This window comes from Heloderma suspectum, chromosome 14 (genome assembly GCF_057233095.1).
Source record: "Heloderma suspectum isolate Gila_16-S chromosome 14, 16-S_ref, whole genome shotgun sequence".
Lineage (NCBI taxonomy): Eukaryota > Metazoa > Chordata > Lepidosauria > Squamata > Helodermatidae > Heloderma > Heloderma suspectum.
Genome location: NC_139471.1, coordinates 12,397,548 through 12,416,484, shown reverse-complemented (window position 1 = coordinate 12,416,484; position 18,937 = coordinate 12,397,548). Strand labels below are relative to the sequence as shown.

At 43.8% G+C, this 18,937-nt stretch overlaps 1 protein-coding gene across 6 annotated transcripts in view; it reads right to left on the bottom strand.

Moving 5' to 3' along the window:
• EHMT1 (euchromatic histone lysine methyltransferase 1) overlaps nucleotides 1–18,937 on the bottom strand; it is a 200,231-nt gene that overhangs the window by 152,172 nt on the left and 29,122 nt on the right. Inside the window, exons 1-2 of one of the 6 annotated variants that reach the window (XM_084820632.1) lie at nucleotides 13,950–16,890; nucleotides 11,720–11,861 (exon numbers count right to left, since the gene is read on the bottom strand). The exons of 2 other annotated variants lie outside the window; for them this stretch is intronic. Coding sequence is in view for 1 of the 4 variants with exons in the window: in XM_084820629.1 (XP_084676755.1) it covers nucleotides 13,950–13,985 (36 nt within the window). In the remaining 3 variants the exon portion in view is untranslated. 3 more of the 6 variants (XM_084820638.1, XM_084820629.1, XM_084820634.1) reach the window with 3 other exon arrangements.

The window sequence follows — 18,937 nt, the reverse complement described above, 5'->3', positions numbered from 1 at the left end:
GAGCATATCCAGAACCTTTTGGTTCCCCTACCCCTTTCTCATCTCACACTGGGCAGCAGCTAACTTACCAGTTTCATTTAGTTTTCTAAAGGCAACCCAGTATTTTTTTAAAAAATCCATTTCATTTATGGGAAGCTGTTTTGCATTTTCCCCCTTTTTCCTTGCAAGGGTCGCAGGTTAGAGCTGGCTCATTTCTTTGAAAGCAGTTCCATTTCACAGTAGACTCCTGATCAGTGTAAAGATCAGAGTGGAGGCTGCAATCCTGAGCACACAGAGTTCAATCAAGCTTCACTGTTCAATATATTACCAACCACAGCACATCGAGCAGAACCCGTGACATGTTTTGTGTTTGTTGGGCTCCGTATTTCTCCAAAAAAAGACCCGTTCAACCCACTCTCAAATCTAAGGACTTGGAGGTAATCATTTAGCCTTGTGACACCACCTCTTTTGGGAAGTTTAGCAGGTTCATCTACTTCCAAATACAGGACTGAGCATGCCCTCTCTCTTGGGATGTAGATATAGTTTGCTAGCCGACATTTGCATTAAGCCTCAGAATTCCTGCAAAGACCACTATGACCCTATACCCGCCTTTGCCTTTTTGTCGCTAGACCAGCCTCACCCAACGTGGTGCCCTCCAATGTGTTGGACTGCACCTTCCATCATCCCCAGCCAGCAAGGCCACTGGTCATGCTGATGGGGATGACAGGACTTAGAGTCCAACATATCTGGAGAGCACCAGTTTGGGGAAGGCTGCTCTAGACTTAAGTATGATATTCGGACCGTATAAACGGGTGGCACATCCGTTGATCGTATCTGCATCTGCCTCAAGTATTTCCAGCTCGTTTCTTTGGAAACAAAACAAAAAGCCCCAATGCAAGCAGGTCTATTTTTGTTCAAATGGTTATACAATGAAAAGATACCTCTAACGCTTGTCAAAGCCTTCGTGGAAATCCACTAGGTTCCAATCAAATTATTATTAAAATGTACAGATAAAGCAGCAAGGGGCAAGTTGAGGGTGTCACTTTCGGAAGATACATTCCCAAAGCAAACAGCATTTTATTCTACTGTCTTTGAGGGATGAGTTAAGAGAAAGCAAGTCAAGGTTCCATAGTTTATGACAGAATCAGAATATTGTTTCAAGTGGATGACCAAGTCAAATAGGAAACCATGAAAAGGCCTTCAACATCAAAGGTTACATATTAGCACACAATTTTGAAAATATATTTGCCAAAACTGCAGAGTGCAGAACAGATTTGGCAAAAGTGAAACCAAGATTTTTGCCAGGGTTGATTTTGCCTGGTAAATGCCATACACTGGAGTATAAGCTGCCTCTGCAGGAACTTGTAATTGTTCTCGGAGGAAGTCAAAGACAATAAATCCTTTGGTACTGGCAGACATCCTTTTGGGTGGGCAAGAAAGAGAATACACAACCATGAACTCTGCTTCAATTTGTGTATATTAATATGAAACATTAACAATTTTGCCATGAACATCAATGGTAGAGGCTATTGCTCAAACCGTCCACCTCTTAACCGTGCAAGGAATTTGACGAGCGAGTTGCATCACTGAAATTTCACCAGCAAGCATCATCCTGACCTAGGCACTCGATCAGCAGAAGTGTTTCTAATCAGAGATTTCCCCCTTTGCATTGGTCTCTAACTGCATATTAAGCAATCAAGCAGTCAAGAATGAGCATAAGATTACCCCTGCTGAACCAGACCAAACATCTGGGCCAGCATCCCATTTTCATTAATGGCCAATCAGATGGTACTAGGAAGTTCGGAGCATCACACGAAGGCAACAGCCCTCTTCTGCCCATCTCGTCCGAAGCCCTATCTAGCCCAGCGTTCTGGTTCCCACAGTGACCAACCAGATGCCTATGGGTAGGCCACAAGCAAGACTTGAGCGCAACAGCATTTCCCACCCGTTTTCCAGCAACTGGTATGCAGAGGCATGCTGCCCCCAATACTGGAGGAAGCATGCAGCCATCGTGACTAGTAGCCATTGATAATCCTAGCCTCTATGAATTTCTCTGCTCCCTTTTTAAAGCCACCCAGATTGGCAACCATCACTACATCTTGTGGTAGCGAATTCCATAGTTGGACTACGTGCTGCGTGAAGACCCAGTGTGGTGTAGTGGCGAGAGTGTTGGACTGGGAGCCGGGAGATCCAGGTTCTAGTCCCCACTCAGCCATGAAAGCTCACTGGGTGACTCTGGGCCTGTCACAGACTCTCAGCCCATCCTACCTCACAGGGTTGTTGCTGTGAGGATAAAATGGAGAGGAGGAAAATGTAAGCTGCCTTGGATTCCTTGCAAGAGGAAGAAAGGCGGGATATAAATGCAATCAATCAATCAATCAATCAATCAATCAATCAATTGAAGTACTTCTTTTTGTCTGCTGTGAATCTCCCATCATTTAGCTTTACTGGAATACCCCAGGTTCACTGGATTACAAGAAAGGAGGAAACATCTCTATCTTCTTTATGCCATGGTTCATAAACCTCTATTATGCCCTCCTAAATCATCTTCTTCAAAGCTAATAAGCCCCCAATGTTGTACTTTGTTCATAGGGGAGCTGCTCCAGTCCTCTTATCACTTTTGCTCACTTACACTGAACCACATTGTCCATTTTGTTACCCATTCATCCATTTTGGAGAGATCCTTTTTGCTTTACACTCCTTTTTTTTTTTTTAACCACCCTGTATAATTCAATGTTGTCAGCAAACTTGGCCATCTCACTGCTCATTTATGAGCAGCAAGTTAAAAAACACAGATCCTAATACAGAATCTTGGGGAACTCCACTTCTCACAAAAACCATCCACTTATTCCTACTCTCTGCCTCCTTTTCTTTTCTTTCTTTCTTTCTTTCTTTCTTTCTTTCAGTTTTATACTGTCTAAAAGTAGAAAATCTCTGGGCAGTTCACAATTAAAACCATAAAATACAATACAATACAGAAGTTTAAAACTACAATATAAAATAAAAATATAAACCAAAATAAAACCAAGCAGCAGTGCCAAGTTTTTAAAAAACCAGGAACAGAACTAAAAGAATAAAATTCTTGGGAAAATAAGGTTTTCACCTGGCGCCGAAAAGAGCACAACGTAGGTGCCAGGTGAGCCTCTCTCGGAAGCACATTCCACAACAGAAAAAGTCCTCTTCTTAATAGCAACACCACTGACTTCCTTTGGTGGGGGCTCCCAGAGAAGGACCACTGAAGATGAGCATAGGGTCCAGGCAGTTATTGACCCATAAGTCTACCTGTCCTCCTATCCCTTGAATTCAGGAGCCTCCTATCCCTTGAATTCAGGAGCTGAGGGCAATGAAGCAAGAGGGGAGACGGCTAGAACGCAGGTGGAGGAAAACTTGTGCTGAGTCTGACCGAACACAGGTAAGAGCCCACTATCGAGCCTACTCTGTGGCGGTGAGGGTGGCAAAGAGGCAGTTCTTTTCCACCAGCATTGCATCTTCTCAGTGTCGCCCGGCGGAGCTTTTCCGAGTGGTTCGCAGCCTGTTACATTCTGGGCCAGGGAGAGAGACGGTGGAACCCTCGGTAGCACGCTGTGACGGGTTTGCGCGGCACTTTGAGGATAAAGTTGCTCAGATTCGTCATGAATTGGACACCACCATTAATGCAGTTCCATTGGTAGAGGCGTTCAGAGCACCGTCTGGTCCAGTTTTATTGGATGAGTTTCAGTTACTGAGGCCTGAGGATGCGGACAAGGTGCTTGGCCAAGTCCGATCGACCACTTGTGTGCTTGACCCTTGCCCTTCATGGCTTATTAAATCAAACAAGGAGGGGTTGTCCGGCTGGGTCCAGGAGGTTGTAAATTCCTCCTTGAGAGAGGGAGTGGTGCCTGCCGCTTTAAAAGAGGCAGTAATTAGACCACTCCTGAAAAAGCCTAACCTGGACCCAGAGGATGTTAACAATTATAGGCCAGTGGCCAACATCCCCTTCCTGGGCAAGGTGCTTGAGCGGGTGGTTGTAGGACAGCTCCAGGCACTCTTGAATGAAACGGATTATCTAGATCCATTTCAATCGGGCTTCAGGCCTGGTTTTGGAACGGAAACTGCCTTGGTCGCCCTGTGGGATGACCTCTGCCGGGAGAGGGACAGGGGGAGTGCGACCCTGTTGATTCTCCTGGACCTCTCAGCGGCTTTCGATACCATCGACCATGGTATCCTTCTGCATAGGTTGTCTGGGTTGGGAGTTGGAGGCACTGCACTACAGTGGTTCCGCTCCTACTTGGATGGCCGATTCCAGAAGGTGGTGCTGGGGGATTATTGCTCTGTGCCATGGCAATTGTGCCATGGGGTTCCACAGGGCTCTATTCTATCCCCCATGCTGTTTAACATCTACATGAAACCGCTGGGGGAGGTTATCCGGAGGTGTGGGCTGAGGTGCCATCAATATGCGGATGACACCCAGCTCTACCTCTCTTTCTCATCAAAACCAGGTGAGGCAGTGGCTGTTCTGAACCACTGCCTGGGCACGGTAATGGACTGGATGAGGGCCAATAAACTGAAACTCAATCCAGACAAGACGGAGGTACTGTTAGTGGATGGTTCGTCTGCCCGGCTAGGTGATAATCAACCTGTTCTGGAGGGGGTTGCACTCCCCCTAAAGGATCAGGTTCGTAGTTTGGGGGTGTTCTTGGATCCAGAACTGTCACTTGAGGCACAGGTGAACTCAGTGGCACGGAGCACTTTTTATCAACTTAGGCTGGTATACCAACTACGCCCTTATCTGGACAGAGATAGCCTAGCTACAGTTATCCATGCTCTGATAACTTCTCGTCTGGATTACTGCAATGCGTTATACGTGGGGCTGCCTTTGAAAACGGTCCGCAAACTTCAGCTGGTCCAAAATAGGGCAGCAAGATTGTTAACAGGGACTGGCCTGCGAGCTCATATTACGCCAGTACTTTTCCAGCTGCACTGGCTGCCGGTCCATTTCCGGGCCCGATTCAAAGTGCTGGTGTTAACATTCCAAGCCCTTAACGGCTTGGGGCCAGGTTACCTGAAGGATCGCCTCCTCCCATATGTGCCTGCCCGGACCTTAAGATCATCAGCAGCAGCCCTTCTCCGTGAGCCCCTGCCAAAGGAAGTGAGGCGGGTGGCTACTAGGAGGAGGGCTTTTTCTGTTGTGGCACCCCGGCTCTGGAATGAGCTCCCTAGTGAGGTTCGCCTGGCGCCTACATTGTACTCCTTTCGGCGCCAGGTGAAGACCTTCTTATTTTCCCAGGCATTTTAGCTTTCTAAATTTTTATCTTTGCTGTTTTAAATCTGTATTTTAAACTCCTGTACTGCTGCTAGGTTTTATTGTGGTTGTATTGTTATATTGTGGTTTTAATGTTCTATATATTTTAAATTGTTTTATTGTGTGCTGTTTGGTTTTAGTTTTTGTGAACCGCCCAGAGAGCTTCGGCTATTGGGCGGTATAGAAATAAATAAATAAATAAATAAATAAATAAATAAATTCAGGTGAGGGACTTGGTTGAAAGCTTTTTGAAAGTCCAGGTATAAAATGTCAATCATCCATGTATAGTCCAGGTATAAAATGTCTACCATCCAAGCATGTGGATGGATCAAGCCATCCACATGCTTGTTCTTACTCTCAAAGAACTCTATGTTTATGAAACAGGTCTTACATATGCAGAAGCCGTATAAGTCTTGCCGATACTTCTTCAGCAAGACTTGTCCTTCAGCAAAACTTGTTCTTCTATACCACTGACCTTTAACAATCCTTTCCACCAATTTATGTGGAATAGATGTCAAGCTAACTAGCCTGTATTTTCCTGGATGGCCCCTTGATCCCTTTTGGGGCTGCTTTCTAATCCTCTGGGACAGAGGCTGATCTTAGGGACAAGTTACATATTTTTGATAAAAGATCAGCAATTTCACATCTCAGCTAAAGCCAAGTAGATGCTTTTTTTCACCAGTTGTGCAAAATTCTGGATTAAAAAATATGGAATTCCAAAGCCCAATGTAACTAAACTCGGTCTCTTGGTACAAGAGTATTTAAACTTGTCTTATTATTGAGGCTTCCCAGATGGGAAACAGAAGTACCAAACAATTAGTAACTGATTATTGGCTCATTGGTACTCTTTACTGATAAGAAAGGAATCCAGACAAAAGGAGCCATGGGGTCAGTGCCCATATTATATTTATAGTGACAGCACCCTCACAAGATTGTAAAAGCAATTAAGCAGTTCATAAAAACAGGAATGTGACCAGTTAAGGTAACAAGGAGGATCTTCTCAGATTGTAAATAAAGGAGACATGTTTTGAGAATACATACTCACAACATAGGATGGAGTCAAAGAAATAATTTTCATGTCACATATATGCTTGTAACATGTCATGGAATGCTAAAATGTTTTTATATTATAATCATTTATATAAGAGGTGACATTATTTAGACGTAAGTGATTTAAGAACAGAAATGCATCCTTAGGAATGAAACTTAATGGAACATGAATAAATTAAGGAAAAAACAATTTAAACATACTTGATGGCCTCCAGAAAGTATAGAAAGGCAATTCTGGACATACAACAATAGGAGCTATCCTTCTGGATGAGCTACTCCCAAAGCATTGCCTGTAAACCATCTTAGAAAGCTTGAAACTAACAACTGTTACTGCTCTACTTAGGCCTTGTCTTAAAATCATGTTGAATGTATCATGTGTATTTAGTACTGATATACTGGCATTTTTATAGTGAAAGAAACAAAAGATGACTCTTGTCTTGAGAGAGTGATTTCTGGAAAAAGTCTGTATCTAGACTAAATAATTTAATCTTACTCTAAGATGGCATCTAGTTGTGTGAGGGATCTGGATATACTGAGTAAACTAATAGCCTGGAGTTGCCTACATACTGATAATATATTTTGAGAGAACCTCTGAACCAGGGCATATGCCACCCTACTTTTTATCCATTTGTTCTTGTGTGCTTCTGTGGAAGATCAGATTGATAGACAAACGGAGGCTGCTCTCACAAACCCCACAAGTGAGGAAATACTTTTAAACAATCATATGCATTAGCCAAGGGGTAATTTCCAAAAAAAGACCTTATTTTCTACAATCAGCTTTAAAGGACAGGCAGAAATGGAAGAGGTGGAGTATGTACAGATGGAGCATTTTATATAGTACTGCCATAGCATGTTGATCAAACATCCATACAATATTGAGCAAGATAATAACAATTTTAGCCTAAAATATGTAGTTCGGCTTCCTTTCCCTGCTGGTAAAGGATTTCTGGCTCCCAACTGTTTAACAGCAGCAGCAACAAAATGACCTCCCCGGCCGCCAAATTATGCTATTGAAATGAAGCTTAGGGTATCCAGGAGTTGACTTTTGTGTGGAAGGGCTATGAGCTCCATTCCATTTTGATACTGAAAAGTTCCTGGGTTCATAATTTTTAAATACTCAGTGTATGTTTTTTGCACCAGCCTCCAACTAGTGGAGGGGAGGCTAGTAAAAAGCTAAATACGTGCTGCAAGCTTGAAGGGTGTCCACCCCTGCCTTAGAGAGACCAAGCAATTACTACTCTTGTAGCGACAGCTAAGATGCTCCTTCCCTTGCTGCTTATGAACATCAGTAAAGTAGCTGCTATGGCTTTGGCTGGAGCTTGTTGAAACCTTAAGCTATATATGAAACTCAGAGGTGACTCATACTTTTACTCAAGTCAAACATTACATAACCTTACAGCAAAGTGGAAAGTACAGAGCTAGAGCAATTTCACAGCAACCCTACACTCTTTATCAGTAAAAGCTTTAAAACCAGCCTGTGCATTTCTCCAATGCACTTCTTGCTACCAACACAGGCCAAGAAAAGAAAAAAGAAAAGTGAACATTTCAGACACCGTGCTAGTTTGCAAAAGAAGTCCTTGTGAAACAGACTGATGAACAAGAATGTGCTAAATACGACCACACAACAGACCGCCTTACAGAAAAGTGTGAGATTTTCTTAGCTTGAGATAAAAAGAAGGAGACCCTGCACTTGAGTGCATAAAGCTGACAACTTTACTAACTCAAATAATTATAACAGGAAAAGGTTTTGACATTCCTTTGGATGCTGCTATAAAACCCACAAGAAGAAATATTTACAGGTCAACAAACCTTGAGCTCAATTATTTTTCTTGTCTTTTCTATCCTGCCTTGGCAGGAACACCCTGAAAGGTCAGTTTAAAGGGAAACTAAAAAGCCTGTAGGTTGAGGCAAAGTGCTTCATGTCATGTAAGTTATCGAATTCCCGTTTCAAACTACAATACATTCCACAGCTTGATAATGCTAAACCTGACCTTTTCCAACTCATGATGAGGGAAGGGTAGAAGAGTAATCAAAATAATAACGTATTCTTCCCGTTTATCCTTCCTCATCCCCACTTCCTCCGTTGTTTCCCCGAGTCTGTTTTAGACTGTAGGCCCCTTGCAGTAGAGACTTGTCCCAACTCTTCTTTGTAAAACATCATGTACACAGATGTTGCTATATAAATAATACACCCTATTTATATGCATAATTTGCATGCACTAATCTATATATAAACTGGCTTTGGATAAAGACAGCAAAGGAGAGACTGAGCCCATCTAGGGTCTGTTATGCATTTCCAGAGTGTCTAAATTCTACTACGGCAAGGGTGGGGAGTTTCTCTTAGCCCAAGGTCCGATCCCCATTTCAGAGACGCTCTCGGGGACTGCATTCCAGTGGTGGGTGGGATTGAAGCCAAGGGGGCCAGCGACAAAAGGGAGAAGCCAAAAATACAACAAAATACCAGCATATTGTAGCTTAAAGCTCATACTGGCAGTGACGAAGCCTTAGGAGAGGCATTTCAACCTTTCAGAATTGGGATAAAAACAGTACAAAAGCCGGGGGAGAGAGTCAGCGCGGTTCTCTCTGCGGTGGCTATGAGGGGGATGGGGAGGGGAGCACAGTTTCCGAGCTTGGAGCCAGGAAACCAAACTGCTGGTGGGCACAGGACTGCTATCCTTGCCACTGGGGTCTGGTCTCCATATGCAGTAGAACAAAGCAGAAGAGTTCTGAGGCAGTGGTTTAATCTGTATCACTTCAAGTTACAGGTGGAAGCTCAGTCTCAAATGCTCCCCAATGGTGTTTTTTTTTTTAAATATCCCTACAAGTAGAAAACTAATACAGCAAGAGAGAAGACTGGCCTAGACTTGCCTTCACCTTGCCTGCTGCACTTTGTACTTGCTGGGAGGTTTTGCAGGTAGGGTTATACCATGAGACATGATAGAGGTGTACAAAATCATGTGTGGTGTGGAGAATGTGGAAAGGGAGACATTTTTCTCCCTCTAAATACTAGAACCTGGGGTCATTCCATGAAGCTGATTGGTGGGAGATTCAGGACAGATCAAAGGAAGGATTTCTTCACACAGCACAGAGTTAAACTATGGAATTTGCTACCACAGGATGTAGTGATGGCCACCAATTTGGATGGCTTCAAAAAGGGGTTGTACAAATTCCTGGAGAAGGCTATCAAGGGCTGCTAGTCCTGATGGCTATGTGCTACCCCCAGTGTCAGATGCAGTGAGCCTATGTACACCAGTTGCTGGGTAGCATGGGCGGGAGGGTGCTGTTGCGCTCATGCCCTGCTTGTGGGTTCCCGGTCGACAGCTGGTTGGCCACCGCATGAACAGAGTGCTGGACTAGATAGACCCTTGGTCTGATCCAGCAGGGCTCTTCTTATGTTCTTATGTTTTTAGTGTAATACCTTGCTTTTGCTGCAGAGGGAAACATGATGGTCACCCTTGCCCCAACAGGAACAGTGTGTGCTGCCTTTGCCTGAAACAAGGTAATCTAGCCAAAAGGCCACCCACCAAAAAATGGAAGGAAGGCCACAAGGAAATGAGCTATCAGTGGCTACTAGTCATGATGGTTAGATATTAGAGAGCTTCGGCTATTGGGCGGTACAGAAATTAAATAAATAAATAAATAAATAAATAAAATACTGCCTCCAGTATCAGAGGCAGGTGAGGTGCTGTTGCACTCATGTCCTCCTGTGAGCTTCCCATGGGAACCTGGCTGGCCACTGTGCAAACAGAGTGCTGGTCTAGATAGCCTTTATTCTGATCCAGCACAGCTCTTCTTGTGGTCCACCAGGCCACAAATGCAGGAATGTACTCTGAAATCAATGCTCTGCCGCATTTTACATCAGATAAACAGGCCGGTCTCGGCGCAAATGAATAATAAACAGACACAAATCTTACATTAGGAATGGCAATATTCCAAAAGCAGTGATGGAACATTTCAGTCTCCCAGGGCACTCTGCCACTCACCATAAGATGGCCATTCTTGAACAAAGGAACTTCAAAGACAGACTGCCACGCGAAACAGCTGGATTACAATTCAGCAAGAGGTTCAGGTCTATCTCCTACATCGCACCACATTTCTTAATCAGCTCACCATTACAAGGATGTCTGTGTTATCATCCAACAACTGTTTTGGAAGCAGAAATGAAGTGTCTGCTACATTAATACTGCTAGGAAAAGACACTGCCGAGTGACTGTTACCATTAAAGGGGAAAACGTAAATACAGAAGCAGATACAGGGATGTCTGTGTCCATAACCTGAAAAACAACCTCTAATTGTTTGTGGAAAATAAAACCTGAATGAGTTTGGAACACTGAAAATTGTGCTATGTACATGCACAGGTCAACGAGTCCCAATGAGTGGTACTATCAATGTAGAATGGAAATATGCAGACCAGACATTACGTTTGCCTGTAGAAGTAGTAAATGAAATAGGCCTTAGTCTTATACGCTGGGGCTGCATCACACTCAGTATTCACAAATTCAGTTAATGAGTCCTGATAGAAATGGACCAAATCAGAGAAACCCAAGCTTTACTGAAGCACAAAAATGTTTTTTCTTAATAAAACCTACAGGGGCAATTTCCTCCTTCCCCTCCCCCTCCACACACATGCACACTCACACACCAGTCTATAAGGGGTGAGCACAGGCAAGGCCCCTTTCATGCACCGTGGAGTTTACCAGATAAAAGGCATATTTGGCGACATCATAATCAAGTGTGTCTGAGCTATGACAAAGATTTTTCTACAGAGGATTTTCAGGACACCCAGGGATAGCTGCTGATGACTCAGGATCAACCACAGTTATACAATGCCATTCCAAAAGGACTCCCAAATGCTGGGAGACGCTGAGTCACAAGGTTTTTTTTGTTCGTGTATTTTTTCTGAATCTTGTACATAGGGCAATATACCCCGATTGAAAGTGTTTTCTGATGTTCTTTCTTTTCCCCTTTTCTCCTTTAATTCTTGCCTATATTCGCATTATAACCTAATGGGGGAGGAGTGCCAGGTACATTCATGTAATTGCCATCAAGTAGCCAAAAAAAGCAGACTGATTTTTCCAGAAAAGTTAAGATTATAACAGAAGAATGTAAATGCCTTGCTGGATCATACCAAGGGTCCATCTAATCCAGCATTCTCTTCACACACTGGCCAACCAGCTGCCCACAGGAAACCCACAAGCAGGACATAAGTGCAAAAGCACCCTCCCGCCCATGCTCCCCAGCAACTGACGTATAGAGATATACTGCCTCTGATACTGGAGGTAGCATAGAGCCATCAGGACTAGCAGCCAGTCATAGCCTTCTCCTCCATGAATTTGTCCAATCCCCTTTTAAAGCCATCCAAATTGGTGGCCGTCACTACATCCTGTGGAAGTGAATTCTATAGTTTACCTATGCACTGTGTATCCCCCCAGTCAGCTTTGTGGGATGACCCCGGGTTCTAGTATTATGAGAGAGGGAGAAAAAGGTCTTCCTATCCACTTTCATGCTCCGGCACTCAGACTGTTTTCCAAGATGGATGTTAGGCTGAGGCCTGTGGGAACAGAGAACAAATAAAGCACAGTCATTAAATCACATTGCTGGTTTTCCCTCCATATGTAATGAAAAGATGCAGGGAGCGCGTGAAAATAAAAAAGCTGTAATCAAAACATGAATGTTTGGTTTTGTTAATATACAGCAGGAGTTATAAATGCAGCCCCCTGAAGGACCTCCGATGGTACCTGCAAACCTCTCCCTGTCCCCTTCAAAAATTATGTTTAATATTTTTAAATTGAAAAAACTAGGCCATATTCTTGAACCTGCCACTGATCAACTGTTTGTTGGCAGGAAGAGAAGGAAGGCCCCCACCCAATCTCCTTTCACCCACACAGACCTTTCTCCTTTGCTGTCTCCACCCTGCATCCCCAACCTTGCTCTTTCCTCTCCCACTCATCATTTTACCTCGCTGTTTCTCTCCACTCTAGACTCACTATTTCTCTCCCTGCATCTCTTTATCTTGCTATTTCTCTGTCTCCAAGCCTCTAGCCTTTCTCTTTCTCTCCCCTTCCCCTTTCTCTCACTATTTCTTTTTTAGCCTTGCTCTTTTTCTCCCCCTTCCCAGCCCCTTCTCTCGTTCTTCACACACACACACACACAGAGCACCTTCCTAAGCAGGGGCTCTGATGGCAGAGGAGGAGGTAGAACAGCCAGATTGGCTGAGCCTGGGGATGAGGTTGGGAAAACTCTTTCTTTTCTTTTGAGGCTGGGCCATTTTGCTTTCCTTTGAGGCTAGGGAAAGGTGTGTGGGGGGGGGTGATAGGATGAACACAGCAATCCTTATGTAGGCTTACTCAGAAGTAATTCCAATTGAGTTCCACGTAAGCATGCGCAGGATTGCAATCTTAAGTAAGTATTCTGTTGTGCTTCTGTGGGGTCAAATATGTGGACTGGGTTTGGAGTTCAGACCCTTCTCCTGCTTATACTCAGTTTCTTGATATTAAATCAACTTCAAACCAAGATATATGTGATGCCTCAGTGTACAGCCACTTGCTGCTGCATCTTTACCACTGGGTATATTTATAATTATTATCTCAATAAAACTAAAGCATTTATACGTCTAAATTGAATGAAAAGAAGAAACAATAGTATTTTACGTGCTAACTTATACACAATGTCTTTTATGTGCTTAAAGTAGTAAAATGCATTTAAAACAGCTAAGAAAACCAATATTGCTCATATTTCATTTTTTCCACACACACAAATAATTTGGGGGGGGAGTGGGGATGTGGGGAGAGAAGAGGAAACTTTTCCATGGCTTCAAAATTTCTGGAAATTTTACATCTCTTATCATCTCTAATCATAATAATATCTAATAAAACCTTGCATGGTTACTAGAAGCCACTTCTAAGGAAAGTGGGTTTTGTTTTTTCAATTTTCTCCAAATTCCATTTTTTCCAGTAGAAAAATTGGGGTTAAAGGCCTCAAAGAATCACAAGAAGAAAACAATTTTAACCCAATCTCTCTGTGCCACCCCCAACCCCAGGCTTTACATCAGTAATCTTGTGAGAAATCTCAAAACATACGACATGAAGTAGACCCTCAAATCCCACACCTCAAAATCCCCCAGTGTTAATTCATTTGTGCATTTGCTTTAATTATGCCCGTCTTGTGCAATTAGAAATACCATTTTAGGACTCTCAAAATACATTCATATTGTTGTTTTTTTTTTTTTTTTGGTAATGTTGAGATGATTTCATTTGGGGCGACCAGGCATGGAGAAGAGCATGGAGCAAAAAGAGAAAAGAAAGTGCACCTGGGGCAGGGGGACCAAAAACATGAAGCAGAAGCACCTATCAAGCTGATAATCCATGGCTTAGTTTGCTTTGAAATGAGGCATAGCAGAACTTGCATCAGTTCAGAATTGGCTGCTTCATTCAGTATAAATGGAAAGGTTCCATGCGACAGAAAAAACCCTAAACTGTGGCCTTCAGCAGAACAGATGAAAGGATCTGACACAGAGAGTCACTGCATTTCTATTTCAGTTTTGAAAGACACATCTCTAAAACGTATTCTAGGAGAAGCCTCCATGGAGAGAAGAATCAGCAGCAAAAGCCCTTTAAATAAAACTTTGAAACGTACATACCTCAAGTCTGTCTGTACTGGCTTTGGGGATTCTCATCGAGGGTTTCAGAGAGGCCTAGCTTACTCTCTCCATGAGTTCCAACCCCACGGTAGGTACTCAGGAGCATGCTCTGTACAGCTCTCTCACAATATGCCTCCAGAGGCCCAGCAATTGCATTACTACCCAGAGAAAGAGGAAGTGAATGGAAGGAAGGTGAAGGAGATACAGTATTCATCGGTAGATGTTGCAAATGAGAAAGGGAGAAAGGAAGAAACATTTATGCACACCAAGATTTGGGTTCTTGACCATTTGTTAGCCAAGGCAATCCCGTTGCTTAATTTTACATCAGTGCATTGTTTAAACGTACAAATTGTGTTGTTGTTTTGAACAAAGGCTGCTCTCTCAAAAGATTTAAACAAAAGATTGGAAAACAAAATATACTCAGGCGATACTTATGCACTTTACATTCCTCAAAAAGGAGTAGAGAAAAAAAAATGAAGCCCGCCATATGCCTTTTCATACCAAATTACGGCTTCTTCTTTTTTAGCTTCACATGTAAATGAAAATGCTCATGCATTGGGCCAACCACAAATCTAATGATATCTTGAGAAATATTCTTCTTGGGTAAAAAAAAAAAAAAGACAGCTTTCTCTGTGACATTAACTCTGTGTGTGTGTGTACACACACACACACACACACACACACACATTAAAGCTCCATATATATATACACACACATATATAAGCTCCTTTTACATTTGGATGCTTCAATCAGCTGCAGTTTCTATGACAACATGGATTTGTTATTCTTTAAAAGCACAGGAGAAAGCAGCCTAGGCTTAAGAAGAGTGTGTGACTTAACTTACTAGTACTAGTATTATTATTATTTTTCAACAACAGATCCATAACTGCCCCCATCTGGTCTGAAGGCCTGATCCTAATCATTTTATAAGTACCACTTGTTGTGAGGTAGATCGAAAACGTATTCTGAAATAGATTCAAACTGCCTATGGGTTTTCCAACAGGAAAGAAACAGGTGTAGAGCAATTAGACTTCCTGGAACACCAGCCATTGTGAACGATAGCGTAATACAGCATGGATCACATAGGCAACTCCCTACAACTCATAGGGGTTCAGTCACTAGTAAACGGGTTATATCCGCTCTGAAAAGGCAACAAAAAAATCTATGATGGTTTTAGCAAAATTAAGTTTCTGCCAGTTCCTTTTACCAGCTTCGGCTAGTTCACCAACTACGGCCTCTCCTGGACAGGGATAGCTTGGCCACAGTGGTACAGCCGCTATTACCCTCAAGACTGGATTACTGCATTGTGCTCTATGTGGGGCTGCCCTTAAGGCTGCTCGGGAAGCCGGAGCTGGTGCAGAATGCAGCAGCCAGCTGTTGAGCTGCCCCTTTTCAGCATGCAACTCCTTTGCTGAGGGAATTACACTGGCTGCCCATTGGCTACTGAGCCAGGTTTCAGTACGAGTGTACAAGGCCCTAAACAACCTGAGACTAGGATACCTGAGACAGCGCCTTTGTCCTTTCCAACCTGCCCGGCCCCTGAGGTCAGCAGAGGGCTTGCTTCTGGTGGTTCCGCAAGGACCTATGGCCCGACTAGAGTCCACCAGGAGAAGAGCCTTCATTGTGGTGACCCCCTTTCTTTGGAACTCCCTCTGCCTGGAGGTCAGGCAGGAGCCAACACTGTGTTGCTTCCAGTGCCTCCTGAAAACAGCTCTGTTCCAGGAAGCTTCAATGACCAGCCACAGTTTTTATTGGCATTTTGTTTTTAATAATTTTAATATGGTGTTTTAATCTTCAGTCTTGTTTACTATTGTGTCTCTTACGTTCACCACACCAGAATCTATTTTAGATAGGGGGCAATATACAAATGTAAATAAATAAACATGCTTGTAAACATGTAAACAAACATGCTTGCTATGATGGGGATGGACTCAAGATGTCCTGGGCATACTCAGTCAGGTTTCGGATTTTGTTTCCTTCTGACTTGAGTTAGACCAGGTGCTGTAACCGAATTTAGCCCACGAGTTCCCTAAAATGAATGGCTTGAGCTGGAAATTAAAGCAGACATTAATTCCTGTTAGTTATGTAAAGGCAAATGGCCAGGTCCTTAATATTTAAGCAGTCCTGCATAACCTAGAGCAGAGTTGGGCAAAGTGCAGGACACAGGCCACACGCAGTGCCTACCACCAGCAAAAAAAAAACAACCACCACCCTGGGTTGTTGTTTTTAATGCCAACATTAATGCCTTGCCCTTCATGGCTTATTAAATCAAACAAGGAGGGGTTGTCCGGCTGGGTCCAGGAGGTTGTAAATTCCTCCTTGAGAGAGGGAGTGGTGCCTGCCGCTTTAAAAGAGGCAGTAATTAGACCACTCCTGAAAAAGCCTAACCTGGACCCAGAGGATGTTAACAATTATAGGCCAGTGGCCAACATCCCCTTCCAGGGCAAGGTGCTTGAGCGGGTGGTTGTAGGACAGCTCCAGGCACTCTTGAATGAAACGGATTATCTAGATCCATTTCATTCGGGCCTCAGGCCTGGTTTTGGAACGGAAACTGCCTTGGTCGCCCTGTGGGATGACCTCTGCCGGGAGAGGGACAGGGGGAGTGCGACCCTGTTGATTCTCCTGGACCTCTCAGCGGCTTTCGATACCATCGACCATGGTATCCTTCTGGATAGGTTGTCTGGGTTGGGAGTTGGAGGCACTGCACTACAGTGGTTCCGCTCCTACTTGGATGGCCGATTCCAGAAGGTGGTGCTGGGGGATTATTGCTCTGTGCCATGGCAATTCATGCCATGGGGTTCCACAGGGCTCTCTTTTATCCCCCATGCTGTTTAACATCTACATGAAACCGCTGGGGGAGGTTATCCGGAGGTGTGGGCTGAGGTGCCATCAATATGCGGATGACACCCAGCTCTACCTCTCTTTTTCATCAAAACCAGGTAAGGCAGTGGCTGTTCTGAACCACTGCCTGGGCACGGTAATGGACTGGATGAGGGCCAATAAACTGAAACTCAATCCAGACAAAACGGAGGTACTGTTAGTGGGTGGTTCGTCTGCCCGGCTAGGTGATATTCAACCTGTTCTGGAGGGAGTTGCACTCCCCCTAAAGGATCAGGTTCGTAGTTTGGGGGTGCTCTTGGATCCAGAACTGTCACTTGAGGCACAGGTGAACTCAGTGGCACGGAGCACTTTTTATCAACTTAGGCTGGTATACCAACTACGCCCTTATCTGGACAGAGATAGCCTAGCTACAGTTATCCATGCTCTGATAACTTCTCGTCTGGATTACTGCAATGCGTTATACGTGGGGCTGCCTTTGAAAACGGTCCGGAAACTTCAGCTGGTCCAAAATAGGGCAGCAAGATTGTTAACAGGGACTGGCCTGCGAGCTCATATTATGCCAGTACTTTTCCAGCTGCACTGGCTGCCAGTCCATTTCCAGGCCCGATTCAAAGTGCAGGTGTTAACATTCAAAGCCCTTAACGGCTTGGGGCCAGGTTACCTGAAGGATCGCCTCCTCCCATATATGCCTGCCCGGACCTTAAGGTCATCATCAGAGGCCCTTCTCCGTGAGCCCCTGCCAAAGGAAGTGAGGCGGGTGGCTACTAGGAGGAGGGCTTTTTCTGTTGTGGCACCCCGGCTCTGGAATGAGCTCCCTAGTGAGGTTCGCCTGGCGCCTACATTGTACTCCTTTCGGCGCCAGGTGAAGACCTTCTTATTTTCCCAGGCATTTTAGCTTTCTAAATTTTTATCTTTGCTGTTTTAAATCTGTATTTTAAACTCCTGTACTGCTGCTAGGTTTTATTGTGGTTGTATTGTTATATTGTGGTTTTAATGTTCTATATATTTTAAATTGTTTTATTGTGTGTTGTTTGGTTTTAGTTTTTGTGAACCACCCAGAGACCTTCGGCTATTGGGCGGTATAGAAATGAAATAAATAAATAAAATAAAACTTTAGCACTACATAGCACTACCACCCTGAAACGATTTTCCTAGCACCCCCACAGAGTAGGGAAGCTGGAGAAATTCGAGATGGACTAAAATAAGCTCAGATTTTGAAGAATCTGACCTGCGGAATCAGCTGTGGAGTGACCCCCTCAGGTCACATGGAGTCTGTGAACTTTCAGGTTTTTCAGGGTTTTTTTACTTTCCTAAAATTTGTGCATATTTATTCATAAGAAAATACGCATGTTTCTGCTGAATAGTTGAACGGAATGGGGACCAATATGCTAAAAGTTACATAGTCAGCTAAACTATGTAAATTGTTACAAAACCTCTTATGGAATTATTTGCGTATTTTTCCGCACAACGAAAACATTTGCATCCGTCTGTGAGCGGACAACAGCACAATCGGCGAAATACAGACGGAACAGGTTTTACACAGTCCGTACATCCCTACCACAGAGTGCAGTCTGGGAGTGGGCAAAAATGGTCCTCAGACCCACAGAAGTTGGCCCACCCCGATCTAGAGGTTGCATACCGCTTGCCTTTCACAGGGGCAATGTTGCAAGCCCCACAACTTTTTGGGGCACCTGAAGAGAGCTCTGGGGCCTGAGCATACACATACATAAATGTGCACAACACCTGCATCCTCATGTGGCCAGATCCAAACTACACCTGCTGAAATTCCATCTTCCACACAACTAGTGAAGATGCAGGAGCTTTGTCTTCTCTTCTGCATCTGGCTTACCCTACTATATCCATTTGCAGATTTAACAGTATTATTTATTTATTTATTTATTTATTTTATTTCTCTATCAGCGCTACAGTGCTTAAGATTAACCAAGACTGGGAGTGGTTTGCCAACTGCAGAAAGTAACTGTCCTTTAAGTGTACTGCTCATCTTGCGATGCCATTACCAACTGGGAGTGTATCACACTCACTCTGATTGGATGTTTTACATATTTATGCTTTGCATAGTAATGGCATCAACCCATCTCTAGCATTGCTGGATTTTCTGCCTTCCCCTTGTAGTAATGTATTTACTG